At 35.1% G+C, this 20,165-nt stretch overlaps 2 protein-coding genes across 3 annotated transcripts; one reads left to right on the forward strand and one right to left on the reverse strand.

Annotated features, from left to right (window-relative positions):
- Positions 1 to 8,519: 8,519 nt before the first annotated feature.
- LOC120270446 (pentatricopeptide repeat-containing protein At5g61990, mitochondrial) lies at positions 8,520 to 12,976 on the reverse strand. Of its 2 annotated transcripts, XM_039277450.1 has the most exons (4): positions 9,638 to 12,976; positions 9,402 to 9,492; positions 8,793 to 9,081; positions 8,520 to 8,665 (listed from the first exon to the last, which is right to left on the reverse strand). In XM_039277450.1, exon 1 carries the CDS (start codon positions 12,912 to 12,914, stop codon positions 9,867 to 9,869), a length of 3,048 nt encoding a protein of 1,015 aa, XP_039133384.1. In that variant the 5' UTR covers positions 12,915 to 12,976; the 3' UTR covers positions 8,520 to 8,665; positions 8,793 to 9,081; positions 9,402 to 9,492; positions 9,638 to 9,866. The 2 variants fall into 2 exon arrangements, with proteins under 2 accessions (XP_039133384.1, XP_039133383.1); XM_039277449.1 differs by lacking the exon at positions 8,793 to 9,081.
- Positions 12,977 to 19,210: 6,234 nt separating this feature from the next.
- LOC120270632 (54S ribosomal protein L19, mitochondrial) lies at positions 19,211 to 19,818 on the forward strand. The gene has a single exon (XM_039277688.1). The coding sequence runs from the start codon at positions 19,226 to 19,228 to the stop codon at positions 19,688 to 19,690; it is 465 nt and encodes a 154-aa protein (XP_039133622.1). The 5' UTR covers positions 19,211 to 19,225; the 3' UTR covers positions 19,691 to 19,818.
- The last annotated feature ends 347 nt before the right edge of the window (positions 19,819 to 20,165 follow it).

Genomic DNA, 20,165 nt, shown 5'->3' on the forward strand with positions numbered 1-20,165 from the left:
AATGGGTTGTTTTTCTTGTCCAAGGCCCGGTCATCGGGCCTCATATATGTGTCCAAGCCCTCCCATTTTTCGGGCGGGTCTTCGGGCTCGGGTGGGTAGCCCGGCCCTTGGACAGGTCTATGTGGCAGTGTAGGCCATAATAAAAGGTTTCATGGTCATCAGAAACAGGTATTTAAATTTAACAACCTTTGTTGGTGTTATTATATTAATTCACATTATACAATTAACTAAACTTTTACTTATAGCAGGCTTCACAGGGGAATTCAGATGGACAACAACATGGACACCAAAGTGGAGGTGTTCAGGATAATCCTATGGATGGCAGTGACTCACAGGTTTTACATGAACGTTTTCAAATGGTTAGTTATTTCTTTCATAACCAACCTCAGGGAATATTAGAAGTTCATAATTTAACCAAGTTGATGTTACAGGTTGATAATTTGACCATGGGGAACCATCAAGAGTTTCAACGAGATTATCCCACATCAGAAGCAATTATACCTGAAGAACCCCACTCACGAGTAACTATTAAAAAAATTAATTGTAATTGATGTTTACAATGCACTTCATTCTCTGTTTAATATTTACAATTGTCCAGTTAATTGATGCCCCTGAAATGGCATCAGCTAGGATGCAATGAAAAAGAAAAAATTATGTCCAATAGGAGGCAAGGGTACCTGCACAATTCCTACAAGTAGCGCAAATGAATTCTCAGTTACTGTCAGGAAACAAGTGCAAGGCAAAAATCAGAATAAAAAGGCAAACAAGCAAGGGAGGAGGTCTAGCAAGAAAAAGGAAGGCATGGGTCCTTCCGGGAAATAGCTCTGGTGGTTCTGTTGCATGCATGAAATGTTTTTTTTGTTTTGGGTGTATGACAGTTTATGCTATTTTGTAACTACAGTTTCAAACAATGTATTGGATTTCCTTGTCTGATGACATGCTAGTTTCTTTTGGAGTTGCTATTTTGCAGTTTGCATGTAATTGGACTTGCTTGACATGAAAAAGGAATGTCTTTTTGTTTTGGGTGCATGTCTGATGACATGCAATTTTGTAAATGCAGTTTCTTGGTAATTGAAATTACTTGGCCATGTAATTTTGTAAATGCAGTTTCCATGTAAATATATGATTGTCTTCAGTTGAAATTACAATTTTCTCTTCAATTGTAATGTCTCATTTGGCATGGTTTTAATTATTATTTTTCTGTCTACAGTTATTTGTGCAATTGGGTTTGTCTTCAGTTGTAATTGGAGTTGTTGTTTTCAATTGTAATGTCAAACTGGGCATTCTTGTAATTGGTATTCTTGTTTCTTCAATTTTTTGTCAAACTGGACATGTCTATCTTCAATTGTAATTGGAGTTTTTTCTTTTTTCAGTTGTTTGTAAAATAATTCCTTGTATTTGGGTAATGTAAAACTCTTACAATTTGTATTGGTGTAATGTAATCAATTTAATGTTATTTTAGTTTGGTAATCTATGTTATTGTATTCCACCAAATCATATAATTAATATGCTAATACAACATATCATATAATCAATATTGCAGACAAGGAAACTAGTTAATTAAATCCAAAAACAAAAAATGCTCAAAAACTCTCATCTTCTTTGGATAAGCACACCTCCATTTACAGGATTAACATAATGGCATTATTACTCACAACAAGAAATAAAATTCAAACAATTAATTAGTTTCCAATAAAGGAAACTAACTAAATGAAGCCAGAACCCAAAACACACACACACACACACACACACACAAAGAACCCAGAACAAAACCCCATGTTTAACTAATTAACATTATTAATCATAATAAGATATAAACTTCAAAAGACCCAAAATTCAGTGAGCTTCATCCTTTTAGCAACTTTAAACGGAATGAAAAATCTCTAGTGATTGATGAATCCTCTATCTCGAGAAGATTCCAACTTCAGCCATTATTTCACTGCTAGCTCCTTCACCATCTCACACACCATTGTAAATGCCCTAGATATCTCTCCCTTCCTAATGAAGAACAATGACATCTCGATGCTCCAAAGACTGGTCGCTTCCCACTTTCCTTACCGGAGATTGAACTGCGTCGGCCGGTAGAGGAGAAGAAGAAGAAGAAGAAGAAGAAGAAGAAGAAAAAGAAAAAGAAGAAAAAAAAAAACAGAAGGAGGAGGAGAAGGACAGGGGCTCAGCCTTCAAAACATAGAAGAAGCATCCACCGTGGAGAATTATCTGAGTCAGCACATCCATTCAGCCATCTGACGTGGCCCGGTGAGGATGAATGGGATTCTCCGGTTGCCAAGTCAGCAATTGGGGTAGGAGTTGTCAGGATAACTAACCGGTGAAACAAAATTAAAATTCGATGACTAATTAGATACAAATTGAAGTTCGGTGCCCTAATTGAAAATTGAGAAAAGTTCGGTGACCTATCCAATAATTAACTAAAAAATCAAAGAGCAGAAAGTTCAAATACTAGAATAATAGTAACTCCAACAACAATTGAAAGAACTAGTAGAATAACTCAACCTTTACAATTTCCATCCTAACATAATTTCAACTCAACTAATTACTATGAACAAAATTATAAAACATATAAAGGAAAACCAGATCCCTTAGAAGTTATAAAAACAATGCCTAGACAAAACAATGAAGGAAGCATGTTAGTTCTAAGCACAGTTCATCCTAAAAAATGACCAGAATTAATAGATAGATGGGAATCAGATGCCATAAATGCATTAGAAAGAATACCCCATACATTAGACTCAATAGGAACAACAAACTTTATTGAAACTCTCTTAGGAACCACTGCAAGAGATTTATTAAATAGTTGAAAAATTAACTATTCAGAAAAATATCAATACATGGTATAAATGACAGATAATCTATATAATGTAACAAGATATGGAAGCCAGAGATTTAGAAAGACTTCAAATTCAAAACTTTGGAGAACTAGTACAATTTAGTCAACCATATATAACATTAGCAGCTAAAACAGAAAGAGCATTCACAAATAATGAATTAACTAAAAAATGATTTAATAAACTTCCAAAACTTTTAGGAGATATCATTTTAAAAAATTGGATAGAAAAAGGACATGAAAATCTAACTGGAATATGACCAGCAATAATGTTCACATTTAATTACTTAAAAGATAAATGTTTAGAAGCTGAAGCAAACAGACAAATCTCAAATTATAGTTATTATAGCAAAATATATGTACCGGCATTACATAATGAATGAAAAAACAAAAAGGGTTAAAAAGAAGTCAATATTTTAAAAAAGAAAGACCTAAATCTAATCATGTCAAAAAGTTTAAAACACATAAGCCACGGAGAAAATGTAAGTGTTATTTATGTGGTATAGAAGGACATTATGCAAGAGAATGTAAAAATTCACAAGTAAACAAAGAAAGATTAAATATGCATCAAAATCTAGAAATTCATGATGAAATTGATATAGTAAGTATATACAGTAATGATAGTGAAAATGATAGTGATGTATGTAGTATATTTGATGGAAATGAAGGACCAAACTTCTTCTTAGAAGAAACAGAAAATCAAATAAACTTATAAAAGTAAACATGCTCTATCAAGATAAAGAAATAATAAAACAACTTCTGAAAAGAATTAAAAAACTGGAAGAGAAAATTCGTAAATTGCAAGAAAATTTAAAAGATAAAGATATTAAAAATCAAAATAATTATCAAAATGAAAAATGATTCAAGAAAAAGATAAAAATCTAATCATAACAGAAAGTGCAATGACTATCTATTTATTAAGATAATAATTTGCTTAACATTGAATTTATCCTAGATTTTAAAGATGGATTTAAAATTTTAGGAAAAGGAATAATAGACACAGGAGCAAGCAAAAATTATATAACAAAAGATATTGTTCCATCAAAATATAAAGAAATAACAACACAAAAGCATTAGTAAATGATGCCTTTGGAAATCAATTGGTTTTAAATGAAAAATTAATAGATTGCTCAATCATCTTAAACAATCAAAAATACAATCTACCATATACTTGGATAAAACCAATAACAAATAAAAATTCTATAAAATTTTTATTAGGCATGAATTTCATTAAAAATCAAGCAGGAGGAATATTTATTCAAGGAGAAAAAGTAATGTTATTTAATAAAGCAAATCACTTTGAAATAACAACAAAAGTACAATATTTAGAATATTTATCAGAATTTGATATCACATTAGATGAAGAAATAGAAGTTATAAATTATATTGAATTAAATCAAATAACCCCTTTAAAAGATAAAATTAAACCTATACTTGAAGATTTAAAGAAAGATGGAACCATAGGAGAAAATCCGATTAAAAAACATAGACAAAACAAATGAAGATTGCAAATTAGAAATAATAAACCCAGATATCAGAATAACTTGTCCAGTAACAAAAGCAACTCCATATGAACAAGAAGAATTTAATAAACATATAAAAGAACTAATAGATTTAAAAATAATAGAACCAACAAAAAGTCCTCATGGAACTAGAGCATGTATAGTAAATAAGCACAGTGAAATAATCAGAGGAAAAAGCAGAATGGTATTTAATTATAAAAGGCTTAATGATAATACAGAAGATGATAGGTATCCATTACCAAACAAAGAAGCATTATTAAACAAAATTAAAGGAACAAATATTTATAGTAAATTTGATCTAAAAAGTGGCTTTTGGCAAGTTAAACTGGAACCAGAAAGTAGAAAGTGGACAACATTTGTAACACATAATGGACATTATGAATGGAAAGTTATGACATTTGACCTAAAAAATGCTCCTCAAATTTTTCAAAGAAAAATGGATAATATATTTCGAAATGATTCATTTATTGTTACTTATATTGATGATATTTTAGTGTTTAGTAATAATATAAAGGAGCATATCAATCATTTATAAATATTTTTTCAGAAATGCAAAAAACATGGTCTAGTATTATCTGAGAAGAAGATGAAAATTGGGTACAGAAAAATAGAATTTTTAGGAGTAATTATTGGAAAAGGAAAAATAGAATTACAAAAACATATAGCAAGCAGTATTTTAGAAATGCCTGATAAATTGGAAGGATTAAAACAAATTCAATCATTTTTAGAAAAATTAAACTATGCAAGAAATTTCATACCAAATTTAAGTAAATTGGCTGGACCACTATATAATAAAACAAAACAAAATGGTGAAAGGAAATTCAATAATGAAGACATTAAACTAGTTCAAAAAATTAAACAAATTGTAAGCAACATAAACCCTTTAGAATCACGACCAACAAATTCATACTTAATAATTGAGACAGATGGCCGTATAGGTGGTTGGGGAGCTGTTTTAAAGTTTAGACCTAAAAAGGAATTAACAAAAAATGAAGAGAAAACAAGTAGATATGATAGTGGAACATATAACACTAAAGTAACAAGTACAGATGCAGAAATTCTAGCATGTATTAAAGCCATGGAAAAATTCAAATTATTTGTCATAGAAAGTAAAGAATTTTTATTAAGAACTGATTGCCAAGCTATAGTATCTTTTTACCATAAAAAGTCAGAAAACAAACTATCTACAAATAGATGGTTAACATTCATAGATTATATAGTTGGAAATGGATTTCATGTTATCATTGAACATATTAAAGAAAAAGATAATATTATAGCAGACCAATTGAGTAGGATTATACAAGAAAATAAATTTAATTAAACACAAAAGACTTGTCCATCCACATAGTAAGACTGTGGTTGTAAAAACCAGCAGGTCCATTCGTGTTCTTATTATGGTGGGAGCCTGGATTACCATTCCCTAAAATAAAAAACATAAAAGTTATAAAATCTAACAAGATTTTGTTTTGCAGATGTCTAAAATCTCTTCAGCTCAAGAAAACTCTTTTCCTATCCTTCAATTCTCAACTATTCCACCAAAAAAATAATTTCAAATTCCGTACTACCAATATCTTAGACCACCAACAACAAACTCTTCTTGACAATCTTTGGGCCAATAGAAACAATTCCCAATTTCTTCAAGCTATGAAAACTCTTAGCCAGTACTTTCAGGACCAAAATGCAAAACCAAACCACATTATTCCATATAACTCTATCTCACATCAACCCTAAACAAAAGTTTACTTTCCACCAGCGGTTGAACATTTCATTGCTCAAGACCGAACAATCAAATTACTGGAAACAGAAATTGAAGTCAAGAAAAAAGTAATAGAAGAACTTAACAAAAAACTTCAAAAAATGACTGAGGATTATAAAGAGATGTCCCAGTATATGATCCAAAATCAAAAGCAAAAAGAAGAAACTCTTGAAAGGTTTCTCCCAATTATGCAAGATGTACAACAAATTATTTTACAAAAAGTCCTGAAGACAACATATGAAGACTTCGTTCAGACTCAGATGCTCCTTCGAGAAATGGCTAAAGACAACATACATCCTTATGGTATGGCACTCTCTGTTGATTTATATCAAGACATAATACATCGCCATCAAAATTGCCAATGTGAAAAAGGCTTTTTCATTGTTAAAGCATCCTTTGAGCTATCTTCATGGATTAATCAAGAAATAAAAGGAATACAACTCAGCATCGATAAATTACTACAATATGGCATAATCAGCAGAATATTACTCACAAGGCCAAAATAGATCAAGTTCTTACAAAAGCATTGGAAGCTCTCATATCTATTAGCCAAAATATTCAAGAAGATGAAGCTACCTGCAGTCATAAATTTAGCAATCAAATCTATCCCACTAGGTTATGAAGAAGGGTATTTAGAAGATGCAAGACATCAAATTAATGTCGAATTATTCTTGAAGTATGTTCCATATTAGATACATATTCCAAATGAAGTATTCACAGAAGAACTATAACTATTTACTACTCCAGTGGCCGAACAACTTTCCTTATGGCAAGCATTCACCTTCATCACCATCAGACAATCTTATTATTATCCCTTGGCAATGGAGGATTCTACTATAAAAGTCTATGCAAGAAAAGAGGTACTGCCTATTGATATTCCATTTGTAAATCTCAAATATAATAATCCCTCATTAGTACAACACTTCAAAAATGTAAATGCTACCATTTCACTCCAACACTTGGGAGACTATTCCTCAAGCTATCTCCCCATAATTGAAGATCCTGATGAAGAACTTCCCTTGGGTGTTCCTTGAGGTCACTCATCCAATAACTCAGAAGACTCTATATTCCATCCAACTGAAGATATAACTATTGCTCATCTTTTGGTAGACTGAAGCAGTGTTGTTTGTTTTTATCATGTAAAGGAGTCGGTGTTTGTTTTTTTAGTGTGTAAAATAGGTTTACAACTATAGCAGGAATAGTTTTATTGTTGAATGACATGCTTGTAATAAGTGGGTTTGGTAAGTGTCTTGTTAAGAATAGGTAAGTTTGGTAAGCGTCATGTTTACTACATGATAGTTTGGTTAGTGTCTTGTTATAAATAGTATAACTTAAGGGTTAAGTCTTGGAGCCTATATAAGACCCCTTAGTTTGTAAGGTATGGGAATCTAGATCTCATCCCGATCCACATCCATATCTCTACCTTTGTATCTCGTCCCTCTTGATGAAATAAAGAAACCTCTTTGTGGATACACCTCTCTCTTCTTATACTTTCTTTTCTCTAACTCTTTAAGCAAGCTTCCGCCCTAACCGTTACTTCACCTAGGATGACCCCGGCATCCCGAGTAAGTTGAACGGCATCCCCAATGACCTTTCCATCGTTCCCTAGGATGGCGTGACGACGGAGCGTGGAGGTTCTAGGGGTATCTTGATCATTCTAAATTACTCTTTATGATCTTTTTTATTCTCTAAAGGTTAACCGAATCTCATATACCAAAAAACTTAATTATTTCACAAAATTTTATAAAAAATTAGTTATTTTCTGCAAAAATAGTCATAATTTATATTTTCATATTCCTCTTTCATATTTAATTTCAACAAGAAAGTTAAATAAAAGGTAAAGAATAATTTTTGAAAAATAATAATAAATATTTTTTAATGTTAAAAAATGACAGATAATAAGAAACATAAATTTGTGATAGATAAAAATGAACAGAATGAGTAAATACTTTAGCAGAATTCAGTGTTAAGAACACAGAAAATTGATTGAGACTACATTTGATCTGGAGATGGAATCTTTTAATTTGATTTTTTTTACCTCCGGAGCTTAAAATAAAAAAAAAAAATGATCCCAACCCACCATTTTGGTGGGTTGATGAATGGAGGGAAATGAGAGGTTTTCACCCCTCCAAAATCCTTCAAAACCCTTACAAACCCACCCCAAGCATGGGTTCAAAGAACCCTTACTTTATGAACCCTCCCAAACCTTTCCAAACCCTCCCAGCCAAGCAAGCCCTTAGAGATAATTGAAACAAACCAAAGAGGGCAAAGTTGGCACAGTTTCACCTTTATTATATTAAAACAACATGGATTTCATAGAGAAAATTAACATAATTCTGCCAAAATAAAAAATAATGATACAACACATAACACCTTTTGACAATGTGGGAGAATACAATTATTATAAATAAAATTTCATAAATATGGAAAGCACTTGTCATTCAAACATCAAGTTTATTGAGGTAGTACTTTCAGCATTGGATCCTCCCCCAGCTATTCAGCATCTTATTCTCCAGAGAGAAACATTCATTTGGAATTGTTCACCTTCAAATATCAAAATAAATAAATTAACAAATAAATATCAAACACCAAACACAAAAAAGAAAAAGCAATAATTTAAAAATAAATGTAAATGCAAAATGTGAAAAGCAAGCTTCAGGCAAAGAACCACCTAAAAAAAATGATTAGACCAAATGATCTATTGATATACGGGTCGCCGATAGAGCTCTTAACCGAGTAGTGAGAGTTCGATTCTCGACTGAGGGCACATTCTAGGAGATGTGAGCGGTGGTTGTGTGTGGGTGGTCCCAACGCCCATGTGTACGTGAGCCCCACCCCCACTTGCTTTACCGAAGCTTGTGCATGCCCCTAACAGTTTAGCAAGGCGTTCGGACTGTCTGTTCCTCTTGTCAAAAAATATCATATTCTTCATTCTTAATATGGTATTAGAACTTGCATTCCTGGATAAACATTGATTCTCTCAAGTATCTAACAGTGCCACTGGTTTTTGAAATTCTCTAATTGCCCACTGGCATAGATTTTTTACATATATTAAACATGGTTAAATAATCCTAGAAAGTGAATAAAATTCACTTACAAAACAGTGAAGGTTATGTGCAAGATCAGTACAATACTCCATATATATATTCATCAGATGCTATCTAATAAGCAGGAGGGGATTCAAAGGTGTGTCTTATGATGCTGTAGTTGTTCTAAGTGCAAATTGAATGATTGCTAAATTAATTTTATGCAGAAAAGATAAGGCATATTAGAAACCAACCCTCTTAGCTGCAACTTCTATTTGGGAAGATGACAGCAGGTTCTTATGCCAAGTCTTCTCCAATGATGCTATTCGGACAATGAGCATGAATCTGCCAGTGAGTAACACAACAAGTTCATTAGAGCAATAAGAACTGGCTAACCGTATGAATTACTACCACACCACTGTCTTTTGAACCTGAAATGCATAAAAACAAATAACACAAATGTTTTCAAGGAATCTTCCTAATAAATTACCTTTGTTTATACACTCGGTGTATAATTGTGGGAGGCTGTCTAGGGAATTATGTGGCATGCCAGGTGATGCTGAGATCATACAAGAACAAGTTAGGGGCTTAGCACTTCGTAGTACATGGAACAGCATTCAACATTGTTTTCCTGTAGAAATTTCCTTGCAAAGAAACTATCAGGTGAGAGGTCTTCAACTAATGTCAATGGTAATTCTCTACTAGCGATGTAACCGCTATCAATGGCAGCTTGCTTCTTCAAGTAAAGGGTTTGAAGAAGATTCCCTGGCCACCCAACCTTTCTTTGTGGTAATCTCTGAAATTTGGCAAGCTTCATCCATGAATCCTGACCTTTGAAGCCTATCAATTAGCATCCTGCATTGAGCATCATTGGACGAGATGCCTTGCACTTCCATATCATCCAGCAACTTAATTGCCTTTGCAACATCACCCTTCCTGCAGAGGCCATCTACCATTGTGAGATACGTGGCCCCGCTCATCCGCATGCCTTTTCCTGTCATCTCATCCCGCAATTGAAAAACTTTGACCAAGTTTTCTTCTTTGCAATGAGCATGAATCATGACCTGGTAAGCAATTTCATCAGGTAATACTCCCTTAGCGAGCATCTCTTCAAACAAAGCAAATGCCTCCACCAAGTTGCCTTTTTTACTGTGGCCATCAATGAGGGAAGTATAAGTGACTGTGTTAGGTGAAAGCTTCTTTTCCTGCATCTCTGAAAAAAGCCGACATGCCTCCTCCATATTTCCTGCCTTGCTGTGCCCATCAATCAAGGTTGTGTAAGAAACATTATTAGGACTAATGTGCTTGTCATTCATCACTTGCAGTAATTGATTTGCTTCTTGCAGCTTCCCCAGTTTGCAGAAACCATCTATCAATGTGTTGAATGATAGCACAGTTGCAAACCCTCCATGCACCATTTCATTTAATAGATCCAAGGCTCTATTTAAGTCGCCTACCCTGCAACAGCCACCAAGAAGAACATTGTACACAAAGTTATCTGGATTGATCCCTTTTGATAACATCTCATCAAATAACTTAAAAGCCTCGGTGATATTTCCAGATTTGCAGTTTCCATCAATCATTATAGTGTATGTTGCAGCATTTGGCACTAAACCTTTCTCCAAGATGCTACTGATTAACCTTCTGGCACTCTCAATGTCACCTGACTTGCAAATACCATCAATTAAAGCATTATAGGTAACAATAGTCGGCTCAATACCTTGCTCACACATCTCATCATAGAAGTGTAAAGCTTTCTCCGAATCACCTGTCTTAAAAAATCCAGATATAATAGAGGTATAAGTGTATGAATCTGGGGGCATGCCCTTTTGTTTAAGTTCAGAAAAGATCTGCAAAACATCTTGCATCTTTCCCCTCTTCGACAAGCTATGGATGAGAATGCTATATGTTTGCACATCCGGTAACACACCTCTTTCCAACATGGAATGAAATGTGGAGAAGGCCTTTGCAACATCGTCTGCTTTGCAGTGACCATCGATAAGGGTCGTGTATATGATGTCATTCGGCTTTAGACCATGAGAAAGCAATTCCTGAAAGTACATGTCAGCCTTGTCCATATTCCCAACCTTGCTATGCCCATGAATAAGTGACCCATATGTAAAAGAGTTCGGCAACAGCTTGATCTCCTGCATTTGTGCCAAATAGTCCCTTGCCTCATCCATTTTCCCACTCTTGCAAAGACCAGCTATAAGTGAGTTGTAACAGAACACATCTGGAACCACCATTTGTTCATGCATTTTATCTAAAATGTCACAAGCTTCAGTGAGCCTACCTTCCCGACAGTAGCCTGAAATTAAAGTAGCATAAATCACTGCATTTGGCTGCAAACCCTTCACAATCATTTCCTCCAAAAACTCAGCTGCCTGCATCATCTCACCGCAACGACAGAACCCGTTGATTATAACACTATATGTATACACATTTGATGGCACATTCTGATTCCTCATTTCATCAAGCATGTGAAACACCCCTTTCACATCCTGCTCTCGGAAATGAGCTTCAATAACCAGATTGTAAGTCATTGTGTCTGGATTCCAACCCGCACTGGCCATCTCCTTCAAGAGCTCTAGTGCTTTATCTATTTTGCCCATCTTACAGACTCCCCGGACAAGACTGTTATAGACCACAATGTTCGGACGGATGTCAGAAGCAACCATCTCATCTCTAATCTTGAATGCTTCATCAACATTACTCTCTCTCATAAATCCATCAATCAATGATGAATAAGCAATAACACCAGGATTCAGGCCTAATCCAAGCATCTCACTGAGAAGCAATTTTGCTTCTTTTGATCTCATGTCCTTGCATAAGCCATTGATGAGTGCCCCATAGGTGAAAGCATCAGCTACCAGGCCCTTCTCCGCCATTTCTCTCTTCAATTCAAAAGCATCGTCAATAGCACCACTCCTACATAACCCGTCAATCAATGTATTATATGTCGCAGCATGAGGAACACAACCCATGGATTCCATCTCCCGGAAGACCTTCTTCGCCTTCGCAGCATCCCCAGCCTTGAAATAAGCACCAATCAAGATAGTAAAAGTGTAAACATCCCGAAGAATTCGTTTTTCGACCATAAATTCATTGATCTTCCAGAACAAATCCATTTGATTGACCTTCAAGAGGTCCTTCAACAAGCCATTGCAGCACCTCAAACCGGGCTTAAAGGAGCCGCCTTTCATCAATAGAACAAATTCAGCAGCACTTTTGAGCAGCCCCATCTTCTTGTAATTAATAATGAGAACGTCAAAGACCGCGGGGTTGGATTTCTCGCATCGTTTGAAGCAATCAGTAATGGAATCCAGTACCGAAGAGGGCGACGGGTGGGCCTTGATCATGCGCTCGACGAGGTCGTTTGCGAGGGGGAAAAGGCCAGAATTGCAAAGAAGAACAGCGAGATTGGAGAAAGAATCGATATTCGGAGGGGGTCCGATATGGCAAGAAGACCAGTAGAAGAAATCAAGGAGGAGCTCGGGATCGAGTACCTGATTCTGGGATTCGATCACGGAAGAGATGGCGTTAGGGTTGAGTCTTCGATGGAGGTCAGAGGAGAGCATGAGTAGCTTCCAGTCGGTTCGAGCGCGGAGCAGGCTGGAGATCTCTCGGACGAGATCACCGCCATTTGAGGCTCCTCCTCCTCCTTCTTTGATGGAGGTTGAGAAGCATAGGTATGGCAATGGATTTCTCCGGTCTCTTCTCCGGTGGATGTCTCCGAGGAGGAGTGGTCTCCGGCGAGGGAGTCTCATAGCTTCTCTCTTTCCCTCTCCGTCTGGATCATCGAGACTCGAGAGTGCGTCTTTGAGGGCGGCAAATCGGATTCGGGTTTATCTGAAACAAAATCCGAATCCGAATTCACTGAACCCGTTTAGCCAAAAATATGATGATCATGGTGTCCATGAGCCGTGTCTGGACCAGGTACGGCCCGCTTTCAGCCATTTTGAGCCGGTCCGGCATGCCATCTTAGGTATTATTAGGGGCGTTTGGAGTGGGAGAGTAATAGAAATGAGGAGTGAAAGAGGATTGGGAATGAAGAATGTGTTTGGTTAGTAAGAAATAAAAGGGTAGTTTATTCAATGTTGTCAGACCCGGACCAGTTCAACTAGAAAACCCGGGAACCGGCCATGTGGCCAGCCCGGGTATACCCCATTGAACCGGGTTTGGAAAAACCCGGTGTTAACCCGGTGACCGGGACAGTTCAACCGGGAACCGGTTGACCCGGCCGGGTCAATCAGGTCACAATTTTAGAGTTTTTTTTTTTACAATATTTAATAATTTATTATTATTTTCTCATTAGAAACTACAAGATCATGTATATTTATATAATATTATTTTTTAATTTATAATCAATAAATGGAATTGCAAATATATATATATATATATATATCAAAAAAACATACCAACAAAAAAAATTAGCATTTAAAAATAAAATTTATTAATATGTTATGTAAATACTAAATACTTTCTAAAATTTAATTTATTAAAAAAATAAAACAATAAATGAGTGTAATTTTATTATAAAATATAAAAATAAAATATTCTAACTAAATAAAAAAAATAAGAAAATTTAAAACAAAATAAAATCTCAATTGAAATTGGGTAAGTTACATAATTTATTGATAAAATGTATCATCCATATAAAAGATAAGAATTAGTAAATTAAATTTTTTTATCTATTCTGACAAAATAAACCAATAAACAAACAAATAAATAAAAAACACCGAGAGAAGTTCAATAATTATATATTAATATATTAAATTTGTAAATGTTTAAAAAATTTAAAAATAAATGACATAATTAGAAAACACTAGTGCATATAAGGTTATTTATCAATTTAAATATCAAATTTGAGTAAATTTTTATATTATAATTATAGTTTTAATATTATATTTGTCCATTATTAATTATTATAATATTTTTTATTTTTTATTATTGACCCCGGTTCAACCCCAGTTCGACTCGGTCGAACCCATTGACCCCTGACCCCTGGCCTTAACTGGGTCAATGCCCGGGCTGGGTCTGACAACCTTGAGTATATTAGGAATGAGAAAAGTTAAAAAAGATAAATATGGCAAAATGACCATTATACTCTTTATAGGATTAAATGGAATTATATATAAATAACATATTCAAGTAATATAATACTTATTTTTAAATAATAAAATATTTCAAATATTGTTTTACTTCCATTATCATAGTTAAATATTTGAATTAAATATTTTATTTTATTAATTATTTATTATTAAAATTAAGATTAAAACATAAAAAATATAAAATAGAATGGCGATACTTTTTAATTTTTAACTATATTGATTAAGCATTGTTATTTCTTTTATCATAATTAAAAATGTGGTAATTATCAAAAAAATCTCCAAAGTTTACAATATTTCCAAAAACACCCCCTTAATTTGGGAATCCCTAAAAACCCCTTCTTTTTAATTTCATTCTCTTCCAAACCCCCAAAACATGTAACGGTGGTTAACGGAGTGATTTTTAAATTTTATGGACGAAATTTCCTGCGCATGGGAAGTCGTGGCATTGCCATCATTTCGGCGGTTAGAGAGGAAGTGGGGGTTAGGGTAATCCCAAGAGATAACTTTACTGGAGCCGTATACTTGATTTTTATCAACTCGCCTCTTCAGCTTTTTCCCTTTCGTCTCTGCCAGAACATCCTCTGTAATTTCAGCTTTTCCCTTTCCACCGGTGTCTCGAAGGAGAAGTCCCACGTAAGTATTCGGCATTTCATCAGTTCGCAATCTAAGGTATTGAAGAAGTTGTGATTATGGTTTTATGTTAACTATTCTGTTACAAAGAAAGATTTTTTCGATTTTGTTTTGTGGTTCTGTTTTTATTGGAAGACATTGAAGCCTGCAGGGGGATTTATCGGCTGGGGTTTTGTTAGTCTGCACGGAGATTTCTCGGCTAGGGTTTTGTTTTGTTTTACATTTTCGTCTGCCTACACGATCGAATTAGTTTTTCGATTGTTATGATTTGTGTAATGTTTATAATGTACATTTCCCCTTTCATTTGATATGGTTGCAGTTTTACATATGAGGTCTCCGTTTAAGATATGAGTTGTGGTTTAAAAAAATATGTCACCACTTAACTATTGTTGTCTCTGTTTAACAAACTACGTCTCCATTTAACAAATGATATCTCTGTTTAAAAATTGACATGTTACCGTTTAAAACTTTTCATTTCCCGCTTAAAAATTTGTGAATACTGTTGAATGTGTTGTCATTGTCACAGGCTAGTGATTATAACGGTCAACCTAGTTAATGGGCGATGCTACTTGATACCGGTAGTGGAGACCTTGGCTGAATTGAAAGTTCACATGATCCCTCGACACTGGGAGATCATCCAAAGGACACCGTTTGCAGCATTTACTGAGTTGGAAGCTGTATTCCAAGAGCGGACCCTTCTTGATTCTCTGTTGCAAAGGTACAATGGCCGCACCAATAAATTCAGGATCGGGGAAAGCCTGCTGAGTTTTAGGCCTCAAGATGTTGCCTTCGTTCTTGGTCTGCGTTGAGATGGCGACGCAGTCGTGTTTTAGAAGAAGAGAACCCGCTCAGCTTTCGAAGGGAGGTATTTATCAAAACCTACGAGAGACACAGAGACTCCATCAAGAGCACTCTTGTGCAACTTGTCAAGAGCACTCATGGGTACAGTCATTTTCCCACTCTTGCAAAGCCCTGTGTCAAGTGAGTTATGGCAGAATTGTTGGAAACGATGATGGGCAAAAATATGCTCAAAAGAGATAGTAGGAAGAGGAAGATAGAATACTACTTGATAATATATATTTTTATTAAAATCTCAAACCTCTTCATCAAAACACTTCATAGCTAGCCTCTTATATAAGATTTACAATAAACCCTTGAGATTCTATAACTCCTATACTTATTACATAATAACTCATGACTCTTCACCTTCATATTCCTCAACTCCTAACTCTTCATATTCTCTAACTTATGTCTCATAATAATCCCCACATTATTAACCCATATGATTATTTATGTTTAAGTTTATTTCCAACATCCCCCCTTAAACTTAAACATTTTGTTAAACATGACAAGCACAACCTTTTGGAAAAACACGAACACAATTTGATGACCCGGAATCAAGTTCTTCCTCTGGATCTAAATCCGCCATTCTTTCTTTTAACTCCTTCAACTCATTACTGGTTTCAAGGAGACTTTTCCGAAGCTCTTCATTAGCTTTCTTCAGGTCTTCACACTCATGCTTGAGTTCAACCAGCTCTTCTTCATTTATATCTTTCACGATAATGTCCTAGTAATGTCCTAGATGCTTTATCACTTGCATTGAGGCTTCATTCTCAGCATCTTTCTTTGTGTATGCACGAGGTCCACATAGTTCGTGACATCTTTGCTTATCCTCAAACCTTATTATCACAACAAAATTAGGTAAGTGGTCAGGACCATTTCGTTCACATTCATACCTTGGGGGTGGAAGCTTTAGCTTTTCTAATATCTCCTTAAGCATCGCCTTGAATTGCGCTGACACAACAATTGGTCTTCCGTTCTCCATTTCTCTTCTCTTGACTGTCTTCTTCAGTCTTCTTTCTTGGTGGAGCTTTGCTCACAGCTCTCACCTTTCTTCTTCGACTTTGCCTTCAAGTAGGTTGACTTGTACTTCAATCTTCTAGCCTGCCTTGGCTTCACTTCTACAAGCTTGAGTCTCAGAGGTCCTCTATGGAGAATCACCTATCGATAATTCCACCTGTCTTCCACCTGTCTCTTATTGAGAGAGACTTCCTATCGATGCTTCCACGTCGTTGTTCAAACTCTTTAACCAGTTCTTTGACTGAAACGTCGTTATGATTGACGAACGTTTACTAACTTTTCAACAAGGCTTTGGCACAATTGTTGGGAATGACAAAAGTTCACCAACTCTTCAACGACAAGCTCTAATACCACTGTTGGAAATGATAATGGGCCAAAATATGCTCAAAAGAGATAGTAGGAAGAGAAAGATAGAATACCACTTAATAATATATATTTTATTAAAATCTCAAACCTCTTCATCAAAACACTTCATAGCTAGCCTCTTATATAGGCTTTACAATAAACCCTTGAGATTCTATAATTCCCATACTTATTACATAATAACTCATGACTCTTCATCTTCATATTCCTCAACTCCTAACTCTTCATATTCTCTAACTTATGTCCCATAATAATCCCCACATTATTAACCCATATGATTATTTATGTTTAAGTTTTTTTCCAACAAGAATACATCCAAGATCACCTCTTGTTCAATCATTTTATCTAAAGTCACAAGCATCAGTGATCCTACCTTCCCTGCAATGGCCTATTATTAAAGTAGCATAAATCATAGTTGTTGGCAATAAATATTTAATTATTACATGAATTAACATTAATAGAAACAATTAAAAAGCAAGTTGAAAGGTCTGAGCTTGGGATTAGGCTTGCTAAGAACTATCTTAAGACTGATTTCGCCTTTTGCGAGGTTTGTCAGTCGTTGTTAGGGTATGCTAACTCGGGGTTGGCAAAAGATCTTTGCATAGCACATTTTGGCAATGATCAGCTCAAATGTCAGCAAGTAAAAGATGAAAACACTGGTGAGAGACAATGGAGAGGATGAGGAAAGCAATGGAAAGCAATGAAGTTGTGGTAAGGTTATTCAGAAGGAAGTATGGTTGCTGATGATAAGCCTAGGATATATTTGGGTGAGGAGTTCCTCCAATGGTCACTAATAGTTGTTGCGTAAGCATCCAATGGTTACAAAACATGTAGGAGTGACTTAGATTTGAGTGTACATGGGTCTTAGATCCAATAATTCCAAATTACAATCACAACTTAAGTCACAATCACAATTATAGAATATATAGACGGAATGATTACCAATAATGAATCTGAGGGAAGTTTGAGTTCAAGTTGAATAACAAAAAAATGAAGCAAGAATATAGCAGATGCAAAGCAACAAGGAGGGCAAAAGGAAAGACTGCGGTGTCTTCACAAGCCTTGAACCTTACCCTTTCAATAAGGTTTCCAATTGATAAGAATAAAGTTTTGAACTGATAGGATAGGAATAGTAGCCTTTCAATTGTTAGAGTTGGGACCTATATACACTCAAGCCTAAGTCACTTCTACATGTTTTGTGATCATTGGAAGCTCAACCCAATGGCTATATTAGTGACTGTTCAATGAGCTCCTCACCATATATATATGTGTGTGTGTCTGGAGTTTCGAGACTCAGAGGTTTGTTTTCATGATGGTGTTTGAGACAGATTCGGGTTTATCTTTAACAAATCTAGATCCGAATCCGATATCTTATCTTGTCATCACTCTCAAATAGGTAAAAGAATATGACAACCAAATAATACCAAAATATTTTAGTTTCTCCATAAACTTGTTTGATTTTATAATATGAACAAATCATGTATGACGGATGAGGCCCAAACGAAGAGCGTGCATGAGTCTTTTTTTTTTTATGCATTTTACACAATTTTACCCTATATAAGCACAAAGAGTTGATCTGGATATTATGGATATTGGTGCATAAAAACTTTTTTTTTAAAAAAAAAAAGTGGATAACCATGAATTCATTGCAAAAGCTGCATAAAAAAAAAAAAGGAAAATAACAGGGATAAAAATGAGTCACCAGAAGTGAAATACCATAAGAGAGAAGAAAAAAACACAAGAGACAGTAGTAGCAAAATGGACTTTCATGTAGATGTTGAATGATGTATAAGAACTTTCATGCCATATGCCTAAGACACTTTTGGCAAGTCATATAACTTTTTATACTGGTTAGTAAAATAATTAATTTTGTTGTATTTAAGTATTAAGTCTGGTGGATGAAATTGCATAAAAATATTAAAATTATTTACAAAATTGAATTTTTCTTTAATAATTGCATAAAAAAAAAATACAACTTTGATAGGTTTAAAAAAAATTAATGGATGTTTTTCACATTCGGATTTTTATTTGGCTTTAGGATCCGACCCGTTAAGGCAGAACTTCACTGTGAAATAAGAACAGCTGCGAAGAGTGAAGAGAGAATCCCTAAAAAAATGACAGTTTTGAAGGAGCTGGCGGTCCGGCGGCCGGTGGCGGCGACGATCCGGCTCACCGTGCCGGCGGGTGCCGCCCGGCCGGCGCCACCGGTCGGCCCGGCTCTCGGCCAGTACCGGCTAAATCTGATGGCTTTCTGCAAGGATTTCAACGCCAGAACGCAGAAGTACAAGCCTGAGACTCCAATGGCCGTGACCATCACCGCCTTCAAGGACAACACCTTTGAGTTCACCGTGAAGTCGCCGTCGGTGACCTGGTTCATCAAGAAGGCCGCCGGGATCGAATCCGGCAGCAGCCGCCCCGGCCACGTTGTCGCCTCCTCGATCTCTATCCGCCATGTCTTCGAGATTGCCAAGGTGAAGCAATCTGACCCTTTTTGCCAGTTCATGCCTCTTGAATCCATTTGCAAGTCCATTATTGGTACTGCTAATGCTATGGGGATTCAGGTTGTCAAAGATCTTTGAAATTTCATTGAAAAAAATGACATTTTTCACATAAAACAATCCAAGTACTCATTGTTGCTCTTTGAATCATAACTATGCACTGCTATGTTTTATGTTTTTGAAGTTACACTTGATTCTGATTTTTCTAATTTTCATTGTTTTATTTGAAAATTTATATGCTTTGAATTGTTTTAGAATGTTTTGTATCTGTGGGGTTTGAAATTGAGAGTAGATGTATGAGAGTGTTATCATTATAATTGTGATTATCTTCTTTGTTTTGCTATAATGAAATTGATTAATATATGCATTGATTTTCATTTTTATTCATGAGAATTTATATTCTGGGCATCATACCAGAATGTTTTTGGTAGCATGTCTTGATGGAATTTGGTGGCATATATATGCTTTTATTTTCATCATTATATTTGAAAAATGAGAGGTTCTCATGATACTTGTGATTATGTTCTTCATTTTGTTATGATGAGTTTGAGTAATG

Source organism: Dioscorea cayenensis, chromosome 10 (genome assembly GCF_009730915.1).
Source record: "Dioscorea cayenensis subsp. rotundata cultivar TDr96_F1 chromosome 10, TDr96_F1_v2_PseudoChromosome.rev07_lg8_w22 25.fasta, whole genome shotgun sequence".
Taxonomy (NCBI): domain Eukaryota; kingdom Viridiplantae; phylum Streptophyta; class Magnoliopsida; order Dioscoreales; family Dioscoreaceae; genus Dioscorea; species Dioscorea cayenensis.